The sequence below is a fragment of the Lutjanus erythropterus genome, chromosome 6 (assembly GCF_056507025.1).
Source record: "Lutjanus erythropterus isolate fLutEry1 chromosome 6, fLutEry1.hap2, whole genome shotgun sequence".
Lineage (NCBI taxonomy): Eukaryota > Metazoa > Chordata > Actinopteri > Lutjaniformes > Lutjanidae > Lutjanus > Lutjanus erythropterus.
The window spans coordinates 20,423,940-20,441,122 of NC_139322.1; the positions used below are offsets into that span (position 1 = coordinate 20,423,940).

Genomic DNA, 17,183 nt, shown 5'->3' on the forward strand with positions numbered 1-17,183 from the left:
TTTTCAAGGAACTATAAGGTTCCTTCAGCCCGTTGTCTGCGTTTCCACCAGACAAAGAGAGGCCAAATTAGTCCACTGATGTATGAAAAGCGAAAGCTTTCATACATCAGAGGACACATTTTACACATCATTTTTGTGGGCAACTACAATGTCATCTTCAGTCCATCTGTCTGCTTTCTTCTGTAACTTCATGTTGATGTGTCGAAGAAGCACAACAAGCAAAAAACAAATTGGTTTGTGTTTGGAGAAAATGATAGCTTAAGAAAAATGCTGCAAGTACTTAACCAGTCAAAAATGCCCAGTCCTGCAAGCCCCATCCCCAAAGTTCCTCTACTTTTGGAAAGTGCTACCCTCTGTGCAGGGACTTTTTAGGGGGCAAAATAATGACCCTAAAACCTAATTTAGATTCTGGTCCCCGTGGTGGAAAGAGGTGGTGGGGAAAGTTCTTGTGGTGGAAATGCAGCAATATGTCTGGGAACAGCAGTGGTATGTTTAGACTTAAAGCTGAAACAGTTCATTTTTGTTTTACCCAAGTGCATCATAAAGATGCTGTTTACAGAAGATCTGAACAAGAAATTGCAGCAGAATTGGGATGAAAAGCTTGAGATCCAACTTCATCTGTGGCTGCAACCAAAATTTAAACTTTAGTAACTTTCTAGAGATGTGTATTCTCATTAAACCACCTCATCATCTTGTAAGCAGCCCTCTCAAACAGTGTGCTCCTGTGTCATGGCTGGAGCAAAGATATTACATAACAGATCCTGTCATGAAAGAGCCCTAAACACGCTGTATGTAAGTTTATTTAAGGGTCTCCACATTGATCCTACTATCATCATAAGCTACAGCTGGGGTGATTCTCCTTTTATCCAGTACATTCAGATCCATAGAGATCAAAATGTCGCTGGCTTGGGCTAATTCCTGGACAGTGCCTCTGTGTCTGTCTGTAATGTCAAACACTGTTGTTCAAGAGAAAATGTTGATTGTGATGACGCTTTTACAAACAGGAGTGGGATGTGTTGAATGTCTGGATGAGACAAACATGTTAATAAAGTATTTTTGAAATACTATATAATCTTAACTGGTCTGGATTGTTTGCAGTTTTTTCCCCCAAAAGCGGAACAGTCTCAAAAAAAAGCTTTTTTAAAAGTTTACATTCATATTCTGACATGGTTTGTCTAACTTTCCCATTAGCAAAAGGACAACTATTTATTATAACAAATTACATGTAATTGCTGTCATTTCCAAAGTGTAACTTGGTGTCTTGGATTTATATTTTTTCCAGTGTCAGCAACTGGATTACATTGATTTCCATATGGCATGAAAAACAAACATTATTTTTACCATTTAACAAATGAGGGTTTGGATGAAAATTGTAGTTTGGACATTCCATGTTTTAAAATAACTTAATTCAGAAAATACCAAAACATCTCAAACATTTTTATTTGGTTAATATCAGTCATCATGATTTAAACATAGACTTGACACTTCATATGTTGACACTTAATATGTGGACAGACCCCTGATGTACAGATGGTTCATCAACAAAACATCAAAGCTACACGATGGTAACAGAGCAGTAATCATTGAACAAACTGTCAATTAAATAACAAACCTGAAACCGTCATTTTTATTGATAAAATTCATTTTTTCAGTGTAAAGAGACAACTTTTCAGCCCCCTAGCGTTTCCAAGTGGTATTACTGTTGTGCTGCTGTCTGTGGCAATGGCCATAGATGTTGTGACAAAATCTGTTCACCTTCTTCTACTTCATAATGATAAGTTACAGCAAACAAGTTGTCTCTTTCCACTCTAAACAACAGTATACAAGTGAAGTCTCCAAATCATTTGTTGTGATTTTAACTGGGTGAAACCGACAGCTGAGAGCAGTGCTGGTGCAGTCCACAGAGGTAACTGAAGACAAACTGTCTGCTCTAAACAGGAATCAGCTCCCCGTCTGTTATCTTTGGTCAAACTCATATAAAACAAAAATCAATCTGACAATAAAGAGACATTTTGGAAAATTATTGTTGTGTTGTGAATACTGGCTGTGTACCTAAGATGTCATTAAGCCCTTTTTGGAGAATCTGAGTACAAAAGCAAAATGAATCCCTTCAAGTGAATGAAGATTGTGCTCTCCTTTTCTTCACTCGTCGTGCCTCCACCCGAGGTCCAGGTGCTGCTAAACACCATTCTCTGGTTTCCACAGACAAGATCACAATTTTAAAATCCATTCATAATGTTCATTTTGTTAGGGATACTAATGAAAATAAACACATGCGTCTGTCACCTTGGGCCTCATTGTCGATGCAGAGGGCAGCGAGCTGCATCATCAAGGCGTCGTTTTCCTCTTTCGGAACATGGCCTCCTTCAGCTAGACAGTGGTTGATGAACCTGCAGATGAGCAGGAGGGAAAGAAAAGTGACAGGGAAGTTAATAGGAACTGCTCTCTTGAATATAAAATCTTAATTGAAATTTTAAAACTTCTACAAGTAACTTCAGTATTGTGTTGATTTTGGAGGTCCATGTAGACAAAAGCAGTAGTGTTTCCAATATAATAACCACAAAATATAACATCAAAAATAAATTTATCTGGATAAAAATTTCCTTCTAACGGGTGAGATTTCCAACCTTTCTGCTGGGTTTGGGAGCCATAGCTGTTACAGTTTCCAAGATCCAGAAAGTTTTAGGGCACAAGAAGAAACTGGAGACTAAAAAGCCAAATCTAAGTACCTGATCTAATTGCAGATGGTCTGATTAATTTATTTAGGTCATATAGAGGCTTCAGTTATAAATTGAGACTGTTTCATAACCAGTTAAGAACTAATTTTAGTAGCTTTAATAGATGTATGCTGATAGAAAAGAAGCAACCATGTGACACTTACTCTTTCCAGGCATCATCTTCCATCAGCAGTGTGGGGTTTCCCACCACAATCAGCAGGGCTTTAGCTCGAGTCACAGCCACGTTGAATCTCTGAAAAGAGAAAAGTGTGTGTCAGAATGATGTTTAGTGTGTACGTACACAGTGTGTTTACGTGTGTCTGTGTTGCATACCTTCTCATTCTTGACAAAGCCGAGGTTGAACTGATTGTCTGTCTTAGACTTGCTCCGAACTGTAGACACCATGATCACTGTCCTCTCCTGACCCTGGAACTCCTCCACCGTTCCAACCTGACACACACACACACACACACACATATATGTGTACACTTAAGACACGGCTTCTGCTGTGTGTTTCATGTTATTTAAGTGAGAAATATTTAGTTACCTTCAGACAGTTCATGTCAGTTTTAAGGTCTTTCCCAACCTTGTCCAGGGCCTTACGGATTTTCTGCACCTGTGTGACACCCAGAAAAAAACAGCTCCAGCTTTTTAATCCACTGATAAATACAGTTTCCACTTCAGCAGGTGTTCATTTGTACTTGGACCAAAATAATCTGCAACAACAAGCTGTTGTAGTCTGTTTGGTGAACTCAGACTCAGGGGTTTTCTCATTTGCTTTGGCAGAATTCTTGAATGAGAATTCAAAACAACAAAAATTAGTTTGTTGTTCACAGCAGATTTGAATTTTTCATTCAGTCAAGTAAATTGCATGCGTTGCACGTGTGCAAAAGTAAACATGGCTTACTGATCAAAACTGGTGAGTTGCTTCTCATGGTGCAAAAACATTAAAACATTTTGAGGAGTACAGTTCACACAATGAGATTTTGCAGAAATGCAAGTTGTGATGTCTCATGAAGAAGATGATGATTGCACTTACAGTTTAAAGAGTGTTAAAAACAATGAGCTAAAGCCATTCAGAAAAAATGTAATTCTAACCTGTTTCCTGTAGGGGGTGATGATTCCTATGTCACTGGGTGAGATGGAAGGCAGGCCCCCCTTGCCACTTGTCTTCATCAGTTTCTCCAAGTAGTCCATCAGCACCTCCACCTCTGCTACGTTGAAGAATGAAGGACTGCTGGCCTCACGTGTTTCACGGCCGTAAACGCTGTGGAAGATCACCGGGAAGCCCTGAGAGATATGTGAGATATATCATAATCATAACGTTTTTGAAAAAAAATATTAATCAGTGAAATCATTTAATTAAATGACAATGTTAAATATATATTGTCCCTCAATGAAAATCCTCTGACAAAAATGAGTAGTATTAATATTAGAACAATTATTTTCATTATAGATTAGTATGCAAGTGATTTTCCTTTTCCATCTGAATATCTAAATCCTAAAGATATTCAAAGTACAATGAAATAAAACAAACAATCGGAAAATCCTCACTCTGGCCATGCAGGAACAAGCAAATGTTTGCTTAAAAAACTGAGATGTTTAATTGATTATCAAAATAGTTTGCAATAAATTTTCTGTTGCTTGACTAAGTGATCAACTTATTGTTCAACTACAGAATGGGAATAAATTGGCTACAATATATATTAAATACAAAGATGTAACTAAGGGCATTTTCACATCATAGACTTTTTTTTTTTACAAATGAACAAAGTAAAAATCAGCGCATCCTCAGGACCCACATGGGGAATTAATATTGTGATGACTGACAGAGGTTTCTGTGGCATTTAAATGATTCTGATGTGTATATTTAAGAGCTTTCAAAGAAATTACCAGTTTTAAACATTATTTATTAAATCACTGCACGTTATGCATAATAACTAACAGATGGAGACAGGATGAAAAGGAGGCGTCCAGTGCACTGCACACAATATGAGTGTGATGTTGACCTGCAGTGGCTCGTGTGTGTAAAGAACTGCAGATGCCAGCCCTGCTGACAGGCCACAGTAACTTTAGGTGGGCTTCTCAATTACAAAAGTTAACACTGTTTCCAACTGGTGGTCTCACTTAAACAAAATGACTGACATCATGCTGTGGAGGGCGACTAGCACTTCCAGTTGATTATGACACTTTTAAAATGTTTTTAAAAAAACAGTTTCAGTGCCGATATAGCTCATTATTTCACTGTGGCAGTTTGTATTTATTTCAAGTGACACAGGATGTCCTGTTATCTATATTTTCACTATGGATCAAGGATCAATACATCAATTCATTAAGAAAACTGACATTTTAATTCTATTTTCTTTTGATCTGCCTGGATTGATCTCTAAATTGACTGTTCTGAATCTGAAAACAGCCAAGTCAGGCAGGAATATTCAGCTCTACCTCCCATATTGACCACATTTTCTAGAAGTTCTAGTTTTGATGGGAAATGCATTTGAAGTTATAAAAAATAAGACAATGATAAGCTTTCCTCAGTACACCGGTCATCATTTTCTGCTGAACAACCGCCACAGTGTGTGTAACGTGTCTGGGGCGATGAATAATGGCCCATTATGATTGGTCCTGAATAAATGTCGCCTTTTTTTCAAATGGAAACTTTTTTCGTCTTAGGGTGTCATAGGTGGGTCAGTTGTGCAAGTGGGTGGGCCCAGGCCCATCAGACCTGCCCATAATGCCACGCCTATCTTTATTCTTTTATTCCATTCTTATTCTTTATTCATCAAAAAAATCTAACAACATATATATACTAAAAGCACAGGGATTGTTGTTTACCTTGTTCAGAGGGAGGGACAGAGAAAGTGCATCTGCCTTCATCAGATTTTTTCATGTATGTGACATACAGGTTTATTACTGTTGGATTGCTATCACACACTTTTTGATCAGACAAAACACATGGAGGATACAAGCACAGCAGCTTTAACAGCTTTTGACATATTAATAGGGGGAAATACCTACACTGTAGTGTATACTCCTTACTAAATGAATTTCATAAATATTGGCTATACATGGCTTATCAACTATATGATTGCCCACAGAACAGATTTCAAGATGGATGAAGCAGCAGATGGAAATATTAGTAATTTTACCTTTTGAAATTGTGCTAAAATCACATCTCCTATCATAAAATCCTGTAATTGGTTCATTTGCCTTCACACCACAAACAAACCACACCAGAGTCCACTGGAACTGTACCGAGACCCACCCTTTCAGGTGGACTTGGTCCAAAACCCCTAAGTCTTGAGGTGCTGACATATTGGTCACTTTTCATGCTTTGATTTCTAAATGATGAGTTTGCACTTGCACTGTACTGTATGTGTGTGCTGAAAGAAGAATCATTACCTTCTGTGGGAGCTCTTCCCATCCACAGTAGGAGTTGCGTACGTTTTCATCTGCGTGAACCTGCAGCTCTCCGTCATAGAAGAGCTTGTTGGGAATCTTCAGGATGGCAGGGTGGGACCTGAAAAGGACCACCACAAATGACAATAGATAAGAAAATATGAAGAATTATACATCGAGAAGTGACCTACAGTCATCTCTTATCCACACCTGTAGTTACGCAGCAGTTTGGTAACAAAGCGCTTGTTGAATGCAGCCTTTTTCTGCTGGTACAGATTCATCATGCGCTCCAGGAGGGACATTCCTGCAGACAGCAGAGCATTTTAACTCCAGGAATACACACACAAATAGAGCAAGAGAGTGTTTTCATATTTAAAGTTTCTGTGTGTTGTGTGGTGTTATAAGCAGGACAGTACATATGAGTGTGTCTGTTCTCACCCAGGTCGTACTGCGCTGCAAGACTGGATCTGATAATTGGTCCGAGCTGCTTGGGATCTCCAGCAAGAACAACCTGACCAGTCTCTGCACGGAGCAACCCTTTGTTCCACAGATAACAAAAATCAACCAACACATAAAATAAGTTCAATACACTTACAGACTGCCATTACCACCTTGTACTACATCGTATGCCTCCACCAACCAGTCAAGTTGCAGTTTACATCCATGTCTGTCCAGACTTTGAAGGAACTTCAAAGGTCACAATATTGACATGTGATTCCAGTGAATATCCTCCAGTGAGAAACATGCTGTCTCCACTTAGAGACTATTTTTTTTACAGAGGAGTACAGAGAGCTTCAAGTGTTTTTGCAGAACATTATGATGTCAGAGTTAAATTGACCTTTCAGATATAATATATCATCACTTCATCATTTTATACTATTAGACATTTGATCTTCCTAATCCTATTTTGACATGAAATGTTGTCATAATTATTATATGAATTCTTGTTTTATGGCAAAAAACATGTTTTGTGAGGGCACAGTGACCTTTAAGCCCCCAAATCTAATAAGTTCATCATTGAGTCCAAGTGGACGTTTCTACCAAATTTGTAGAAATTCCCTCAAGGTGTTCTTGAGATATCGCATTCACAAGAATGGGACAGACTGATAAACTGCAAACATAATGCCGCCGACCACAGCTGACGCCATCACAGAGGTATGAAAACATGTTTCAGGAGGTCATGGTGGCCTTTGATCAATAAATTCTTATTACAGTGGAGACTTCTTAAACCCCTTTTCCATACACATGAGCTGGCCCGGCTTGACTCAGTTTGACTTGGTCCATCAGCATGGCAGTTTGCATTTCCATTACAACAGGTCTACCTGCTTGAAGGCGTGTCTGTTGACTGAAGATGAGTTTGATGAAGCTCGAGTCGAGCGGCTGTAAACTCTTCATAAACGTCTCTGAGATAAATGTGCTGTTTCCTTAAATTCTTCACAAGAAAAGCCCCCTGTTGTTTTGCTATTTAAATGCTTGTATTATGAAGCTGCACAACATCAGGAAATGTTAGAAGCTAAAAAAGTAAAGACAGTTGTACATGAAAAGACTTTTAGAAATGTCTGTCTCTCCAGAATACAGTTCACCTGTTTTTCTTTACCTGCCAGTGGGATTACACATTCGGTTTCCACAGCCTGTCCTGCCTCGTCCACAAACACGTGAGTGAAATGACCTTCAGGGATGTTTCCTGTGACCAGTCTGCAGAAATCAGAGAATCAAAACATGTCAGCAAGCTACTCCCACAGAAGTTTATCTACGGAGATGACTGATAATATTTTGGACGGCAGAGAATACAAAAAGGATGACAATAGTGTAGTAAACTGCAGCTTCTTTATAGTGCCATGTAGACGTGGGCAACATGGTCAAAACCTTGTATCACAGTATAAGTGATTTTATATCACAGTAAACCTATATATTATGATACAGTCATTATTCTGTGAATTCAATTCAGAAAAATTTAAATAACCGTACTCATGTGAGACAAAATCTAAAATCTAAAATAGTTTCAAAATGGAATGAGAACAATAATTTCAAGGTTCAGGTTTAAAGATTGAAGGGACAGTTCACACACAAATCAAAAGTAGATATTTTTCCTTTAGTGATGTTTATCCACCTAGATTTGTTTGGTGTGAGTTGCACAGTTTTGAAGATATGGTCCATGGAGATGTCTGTCTTCTCTAATGTAGTAGAACTAAATAGCCCTCAACCTGTGGTGCTCAAAGCACCAAAAAAGTAAAAACATTTGAAAATTTAAAAACCAGTGTCTCTTTCCAAAAATCACGACCCTTTACCTCAAGATAATCCACAAATTTTGCTGTGCGCAGATTAATGTAGGGCCTACCTTCTGTCTGTTAGAAAACAAAATAGTTCCTGTAGATTTTAATGCAGAAAAAAAGTAGTTCCTAATTGGATCATTGGATTATTTTGAGTCACTGGGTCATGATTTTTGGAAAGAGACACTGGTCTGCTGAGCGCCATCTAGTACCATTATACTGGAGTTGAACTGTCCTTTCAAAGGAGCAATATGAAACAATTGTGCATCCAAAATGAGTCCTGCAGTCCAAATAGTGAGTGGGAGTCACAGATGGTATATATAAAATAGGCTGAAATCCTATTTAATATACTGTCTATGGTTGAAGCGAGTTTGAAGCAACATTTTATGATTTATTACAGTAAAGATATATATCAGAATGGTGCAAATAAATACCTCATGCTCTATATTTACGAATTTTACTGTATGTAATTTTTACTGCTGTTCTTCTTTTGTGGTTGGCAAACCCGCCAACAGCTGTCACTCTCATGTTTATGGTAAGCAGTCCTGTGGCCCAAATCATGTTACTTTTTGGGGCAGCTAGATTTGCGAAATCACGCATTTCTACCGTGGCACGGCATGTACGTTATATTGCCCAACCCTTGTGTCATGCAGGTGAGTAAATTTCACTACCTTCCAGCGGTAAAAAGGGTGGTGACAATGATCTTATACTCCATCAGCTTCTCTTTTGCAGGAAAATGGAAATGCTCCCCCTCCAGATTGGTGCATGCCTGTAAAAGTAATAAACATGTCCGTATATATATATATGTATATATATATGTATATATATGTATATATATATATATATATATATATATATATATATATATATATATGTATATATATATATATATATATATATATATATAAAAACTCAACAACAGTACAACAGTATGACACATGTAAAGCACCTGATCTCTTTACATCTAAAACAACCATCATGCATCAAATGCACCAGCACTGACCTTTAGGTCTTCAGGGACACTGTTTGGATCCCGGCTGCTGGCGTACATGCGGAACACTTTATGCTTGTCCACGTGGTCCACAATCATCTTGAAGAGCAAATCAGTAGCATCATTGCATGGAGCACAGGCCAAGATGTGGTAGGAGGGCTTTGTCTTCTCTATCTGCTTGATGGCCTCCACCAGAATCACAGTTTTGCCTGAGTAGATAAGGAACCATCAGAACAAACTCAGGTGCACTGAACTTCTGGCTGTGTGTGGTGGTTTGTGGGTCAAACCAAAATTGCTTACACAGTAACAGTCTGAACAAAGTAATAATCTGGTATTTGCTGTACCTGTTCCAGGCGGGCCAAACACCAGGTAAGGGGCAGGTTTGGACGAGCCAGCTACAATGTGCTGTACCGCCTGATACTGCTCTGGGTTGCTCTCCAGCTTTGAGTCAAACAGACTATTGAGAGGAAGATAGAGGAGCAGAGGTATGTCAGAGTCAGCCGTTATATTTACATCCACAGCAAATCAGACTCATCAGGTAGCATATGTACCTGGTTTTGGCCTAATGCTGTTAGAATAACACAACTTATTTTGTAATGACACTACGAGAAACCTCATTCCTGTCCCCCCATTATTATGATGATTCCTTTGGTTTTGGGTGGCTAAATGGACAAACAGACCACATATGCGTGTGCTCTTTTTTTTCAGTTTGAGAAATCTCTACATGTCTAGGAAGGATTAACAGCCGATTCAAGCCGGCTGCTGCCTCAAAAGGGACCACAACAATGATACTGTGATTATATTTTTATTTTGTTGGTAATCTCTTGTATAATTGCAAGTGCCTTGGTCTTGATGGCATCACTGTTGTGCCAATAATGATGCCCTCTTGTGTGATATTGCCTAGTTATATTAAATATATATGACATTATCATTATATATATTTCGACATCATTGTTATTATGTTATGCTATGCTTAATAGTAGTTGTAGTAATAGTAGTAATAGGAGTAGTAGTAGTATAACTCTTTTTGCACACCAAAATATATCATGTCCACTGATCGTCTATCTGCTTCTTATTTATGTATTTTCTCTTGGTGCATTTTAACTGTGTTTTGGACATTTTGTGTATTTTGTGTTTATGTATCTATCCATCCCTGAAAATATAAACAGTTAAAATTTCCAGTAGGAAGTATAAAAATATCTAATAGCATATTTTAAACAAAATCTAACTATTTCTTTTAGTTCTCTTCTTTCTTTCAAAAGAATTTTACTCCAAAGGAAGTCCCCCCCCACCCCCCCACCCCCCTTCATCATCATCCCTGTTAGAGGATATTGTAGTGGTATAATTTTCAACATGATGTAACATGATGTCCATCCAGCACAAGGTTCACAAGGTTCATTCTCTTTAGGTTCACAATGTTCATTCACTTTAGTCGCAAGTTTACACAATTCTGATGTAAAGTGCTGTTAGGCGCTTTCCAAGGTAACTGTAATAAGACAGGCATGACCACAAAATCAATCACTGTCACCTAAGGTACTTGTTGGTACTTGTTGGTACTTTCCAGCGCCTGGTGCTCAGCATTCAGACTAATTGTCAGACCAGTTGTCCTTTTCATCTGAAACATTGGGAGTGTGGAAGTGGGAGGAGGCTCCTAAACAGTATATAACAGGGTGTTTTTCACCTCTTTCTTCAGTCTAACCCCGGGTTTGGCTCATGCTTGTTGATTTTTCTACCTAGAGAGATCAATAAACTTTGTGTGGCAGAACTTGTTGCTCTTCCAGTGATTTTTCCAGACTTTGCCTGATTCTTCTTTTGATGGTTTGAACTTTGAAAAAGGACAAGTGATACCAGTGTTTTTTACTAACGTTTTCAGGGTGTTGTGGCTCTAAGCCCAGACCTTACTGGCCTATTTTTCTGAGTCTTTTTGTCACAACAATATGATGAATTTCCTTGAACTAGAAAAAATCTAATTTGATATCCATGGATCCAGAAATTTTATACAGCCTGGCTGCCCCTCTTGTCTTATTTTGATCAACTTGCAGTTCTTCCCCATGATTAAGACCACTTGTATTATTAATATGCTTTAATTCTGACGGATTACTACTCGTGTGGACAAACTCTATTGTCTATCTTTCCTCAATCGTTAAAAGGTGTTATCACCTTAATGTGTTACAGGACATTTAATAGTCACCTTGTATGCACATAGCATTGTGTAGTTGATGTCCCTAAGCTGGACACAGAGATAACAGAATATATCCTGTTCAGAGTTGTGTAAAGCTCTCCAACCTTTTGATTTTGTTCTTGTTTTTGTCTTGTAATTCGTCTTTTAACTGTTGCTTTTGCAATCAAGGCCTGTCTTATTGATTGTTATTTAACTTTAAGCTTCTGTGCACTGGCAGTGGGTGAGGATTGAGTGGGAGAGGAGTGGGAGAAAAATTTCAAAATATGGAGGGACAGTTTTTTCATTGTCGTATACTTTTGTATACAAAAGTACTTAAACAAAACTACACCTCTGTGGCAATTTAGAACATTATGTCCAGTAGCTGTCTAATGTAAACACTGTGACAAACCTGAGTCTGGGAAGCTCAGCTTGCTGAGAGAAGGCAGGTGCAACAGGGAACAGCACCTTTTCCAATCTGTGTTCAACTGCCAGCTCTGCAGCTCTGTGCTGAAGACGCAAAGTCAGTCGACTAAAAAAGAACTCAACTTTGAACTTCATGTGAACTTCAAAGCGATTCAGTAATCTGCAAACAAAGAAACAAATAGCGTTCATCTCGGATCCAACAAACATGTTTAACAAGAGTCATTTTAAACAATATTTCTATTTCTTAATTATGTGTGTTACAGTAATGTCACAATCTTACTTCTCGCTGAAGCCAAGTTTGAGACTGTCCCGTTGCACATTGTGGACATAGCCACGATACTTCACTTCCTCCTCTCCTACAGGATACACCAGCAGCCAATCCCCTCGTAGCACAGATGGGCGGTTCTCAGACAAACCAGGGACCTGGCAGGTGATTATATTCCACACAAAATCATTTAAAATGTATCAGACATCATTTGTCTTTTGTTTTCTGATTTTTTCTTATCACACTACATACTATTACTACACATGACAACTTTCTGTCAGCAATGTTTGATTACACTTCAGACAGTGTACCAGCAGTGTGCAAATGTTCAAATTACAACTTTAACAAATTCTGTCTTGAGATTTATGTCTGATGCACATCCACTGAAACAACATAAAGGAGATCAGAGCCTGTAGTCAATATCAGAATGTCTTTTAAATTAAGCCAACACAATCCCATCATCACTATTGCTTGATAATGCTAATGCAAATTATCTTTAACAAATCTCTAAATGAGAGAGGGAATGAACAAGTGAAGGAATGAGTGACTTTGCAGGTGAATGCGTGAGCACATATTAACCTCCAGAATGAGAAGGTCCTTGTTGAGCGGATCTCTGGTCATGGTGGCCTCTTCTCTTTCATCGTTGGGGATGTTGAATTTCCTCATGTCATCCTCCAGGTGTTTCTCCTCCAGAAACAGCAGCAGATGAAACTTCCTGAAGTAGTTCTTCCAGCTCAACTGCTTCCCCAGCAACGCCTTGCTCATCAAAGTTGTATGGCTGTGTATATATCATTGAATATTGTCAACGTATGTATAAATTAACCATTGTAGTGGCATATTTTCCATCATGCCATTCACCATGCAGTGAAATACTTGGCATCTTCTTCACTGTGGTATTTCCCAAAGATTTTACCTTGACTGATTCAACTTGTGGCACATGCCCATGTGCAACTTCTAGGGGAAAATAACTGGTATTATTTTTCTGATATTATTTAAAAAAAAAAAAAAACGTGACTAAACCACCCAAACTTAAGGGAAGTAGACGTTTGCCGTGCTATGAATCAGGCCAAGGCCAAAAAGCAGGGACAAGTGATACACGGGTATGTTTGGATGTGAGCTCAAATGTTAAGAGAGGGAGGAGGCTCTCAGGAGCCTCCAAACAAATATAAAATGTGTTTTGAGTCCCTTTCTTCAGTCTAACCCGGGTTTGAGTCATGCTTGTTGATTTTTCTACACCAGAGAGATCAATAAACTTTGTATGGCAGAGCTTGTTGCTCCTCCAGTGATTTTTTTCCTCTGATGATGGTCTGAATTTTGAAATAAGAGTGATAACTAAGGTTTTTTAATAAGGTTGATAAGGTGTTGTGGCATTAAGCCCAGACCTTACTGGCCCTTCTTCTGAGACTTTTTGTCATGACACCTGTCAAATGTCAGCTGTCAAATGTGCATGATCTGCATAGATCGTGTTCAAAGCCAATGTTTTTGTGAATGAAGACCTACATTTATCAAACACACTCCTGAGTCCATGTCAGGTGGTTGATTTTGTTAGACCAGATTTTACATTCCTTACAGCTGAACTAGTTGAATACATCAGACCAGCCCCTGTCGACAGGCCACGCCCCTTTCTGGGGGAAAACTCACGGTTTCATATAATGGGAGAGACAGGAAAATGCTGAAAAGCTGGAGGTTTTTTTTTCATGTCTAAAGAGGAATAAATACACTTAATGATGACTGAAGGTGTCATAAATCAAAACTATCATAACAGAGACCAAAATGCAATGAATGAGTAGAAAACAAACAATGCTGAGAATTCTCTACCACATTTTGCTGTCATTTACGGCTGCACTAATTTCTCAGTCATTTCTCTGTTTGACAGAGCTAAAAAACGCTATATGAATAATTAAATAGCGTAAATAAAATAATATATATATATATATATATATATATATATATATATTTTTTTTTTTTTTTTTTTTTTTTTTTTTTTTTTTTTTTGCCCTATTCTGCTAATAAACCCCTTTAAATCTTACACACTGGACCTTCAATCCAATAAATCACTTTATTCAAACTAAGGACTTTGTTCAAGGGTTTTTTTAAGTTGATGACATCACAAAATATAACAACAGACATTCAAAGCTCAATCTGAAAACTTCAATAGAAGCTTTGAATGTAAAAAAAAAAAAAACAACAACAACAAAAACATGTCATAACAAGTTTCACATAGTGGTTGTAAAGCGGTTATTGTTTTTCATTGTGATATGTTTTTTTGCCGAAATTAATATTTTTGAAAATTGTGTAGATAAGTTAATTAAAAATATTTCCTCATTACCTTGACTGAAAACGTAATCTGTCTGGCATCACACTTCCCTAAAAATGTGTTTGCTGTTGCAAATTAGTTAGCATTTCTACTGGCTATAATGTTATATATAAAAAATACATTAACATCACATGGCAAACACATCAGTGAGCTTAGGCTTTCCATACTGCTGTAAATATTGACCTATAGAGTTAATGACATCAAAATTTAAACTGAGTTTACCTCGCCTTGGAGCGGAAACTCGGATTCTTCAGTAAGTGGATGAGCTCGTTCATAGAGGGTGGCATTTTATACTCTTTTAGTGCAACCTCACTTCGTAGCTGCATATCTGGCAGCCTGGTAAGACAAAATGAAAAAGGTTGGAGACATTTCAAGTGTTACATTTATTCCATATTTAACAGTGTCTTGAGTGCCCAGTAATACCCTTCAGGTGGTCGTCCATCCACAATCTTGTATTTAACTTTAGGGGTCGGGGCAGGGGGGGACCGACGTTTGTAGGGCGCTATAGGTCCCAGCTCCTGTCCTAAGGCAGTTATATACTCAGCCTCAATAACGCACATAATGCGGAACGCAGGGGAGGTCTGCAGGTCTGGTTTGAATTCAAAGGCCAAATTAGCTGGATAGAAACCAACATAACGGCAGCAGAAAAGAACCTGGACTTCATAGCTGTGACCTGCAAAAAGAATAAAACAGGTAAATACCTTTATTCTATTCACAGTGGTTCGTTGTGTCCATTGTGTCCATAAATTCTCTCTCAGCTCAGCAAATATGGCATTGTGATGTTTAAATTACCTTTGTATAGACACAGAGGGTTCTTCTCGGTCACTTTTTTCTCATCTTTCAGGGTGAAGCACCTGAGCTGGTTTAGTATCATGTAGAAATACACAGGTTCTGTTCCAGTGTTTTCCACTTTCAGATTTACCACACGCTCCTTCAGAAAGAAAAACAAAAATATAGCTTCAGTTTGTACCATGACAACAATGGGTTCATCTGATTCAGCAGATGATCATCAGAGAACACAACTCCAAGTCCACCTACAGTCATGTTTTTAACAATATAAAATGCTCTGCAAGGAGTAATAAATCTATATACTATAAACTATCAGGATGTTTTGGCAACTAACAGCACTCTACAAATGTAGCATTAATTGAATAAAATTGTAAAGACTGACACACTGCATTGTCTTGTACTGCATCATATTGTATTGTATCGTATCGTATTGTGACAGGGCTGAATCGTATCAAATCAAATCGTTGGCCACTTAAAGATTTATAAAATATATTGCATCGCTAAACATGTATCAAGACACGTATCGAATCATCTCAGTCAGCGAGATACACACCCCTAATATATATTTGTGTTCTGAAGACAAATTCACTACAGGATATTACAATAGCAGGTATTGGAAATCATTTTGTAACAATACAGCAATACAAGAATAACAGCGACCCCACAGTAATAAGTCCTGAATCATGTATAAGACGTCTCCTGTCTCCTCCTGTCTCTGCAGTCTCTATCTGTTAGTCACTGTAACATTAATGTAGGCTAACAGTTAGAAGAACACTTTTAAAGCAGAGTGATACATGTGGTTAGAAGTCCCAGTGAAGTTGTACTCCATATCAGCATTCATGGACTCTCTCTCATGCAATCAAATTACTTGGTAGGAACTAATTGATGTATAAAGTTTCATAGCATTAATACCTCATTTTTATCCACACAGAAGCAAAGTTCCTTGTCCTCAAACTGATGGTCGGAGCTGATGCGGATACCATTTTCGTCGCAGATGACCTGAGCCCTGTGGGTTCAAGAAGAGCGAACAACAACACCGTATTAAAGGCAGCTGAGTACTGTGTGACTTTGAATATCACCATTAAATCGCAGAGTCAAATTTCAAAAATACTCTTTCTTGATGAGTTTCACTGCTTGGCTCAGGAGCTGAAACTGTACCACAGCAGCTTCAGCACTCTGCTGAAACATGGGCGTGATACATAGAGTGTTGAAGCTTGATACACACCATTGTCACACTAAACATTAAATGAGTATTTTGTGTGTTTTACATGTTTCCACCACGGGGAGTATGAATGGAAAGCAAATCGACTGCAAATGCAAAATGAAATTCTATTCCATGGAATTTGAAGTATTAGTGAAAGATGCAAATAAACATATAAACATGTTGTTGAGCTACAGCAAAAAAAAAACCTCTAAATATTACAAAAGAAATGCTATAATGGAGAGTATTGCGAGAAAGTCAGAAACAACAGATGAAATCAAGAGAAAATGGCAGGACATAAAGCGAAAAAAGAAGCAAAGCAAAAGCAAAAGAAAACCTATCATATACCTATTTCAAACCTATTACATACAGACACCGAAAATTGTTTTGACACTTGGTAAATGGTATTTCTTGTGCAAAATTAACCTATTTTTGCAATTTCTTCTCCCAGTATTTACACCTTAGGGTAGAAACGCCCCATACTGCATATGCATTAAGGCAAATGCACTAAATTGACAATATGTGTTGTCTTGCATATTTGGAAAATATAATCCTCAGTGTACACCATTAGTTGATCGGCTTGCACATTTGTTTGTGGGTGATATCAAGTTTATACACGTCTCCTTAACATGCAAAACTTTAAGAAATCA

At 38.0% G+C, this 17,183-nt stretch overlaps 1 protein-coding gene across 1 annotated transcript; it reads right to left on the reverse strand.

Annotated features, from left to right (window-relative positions):
- Nucleotides 1-517: 517 nt before the first annotated feature.
- On the reverse strand, nucleotides 518-16,520 carry LOC146325207 (putative helicase mov-10-B.1). The gene is made up of 21 exons (XM_084719861.1): nucleotides 16,444-16,520; nucleotides 16,245-16,338; nucleotides 15,336-15,474; nucleotides 14,967-15,216; nucleotides 14,766-14,879; nucleotides 12,806-12,986; nucleotides 12,242-12,384; nucleotides 11,948-12,121; nucleotides 9,722-9,834; nucleotides 9,390-9,586; nucleotides 9,058-9,155; nucleotides 7,714-7,811; nucleotides 6,555-6,653; nucleotides 6,327-6,420; nucleotides 6,120-6,237; nucleotides 3,816-4,007; nucleotides 3,265-3,333; nucleotides 3,051-3,167; nucleotides 2,882-2,970; nucleotides 2,287-2,390; nucleotides 518-2,192 (listed from the first exon to the last, which is right to left on the reverse strand). Exons 1-21 carry the CDS (start codon nucleotides 16,518-16,520, stop codon nucleotides 2,179-2,181), a joined length of 2,574 nt encoding a protein of 857 aa, XP_084575987.1. The 3' UTR covers nucleotides 518-2,178.
- Between the last annotated feature and the right edge of the window lie 663 nt (nucleotides 16,521-17,183).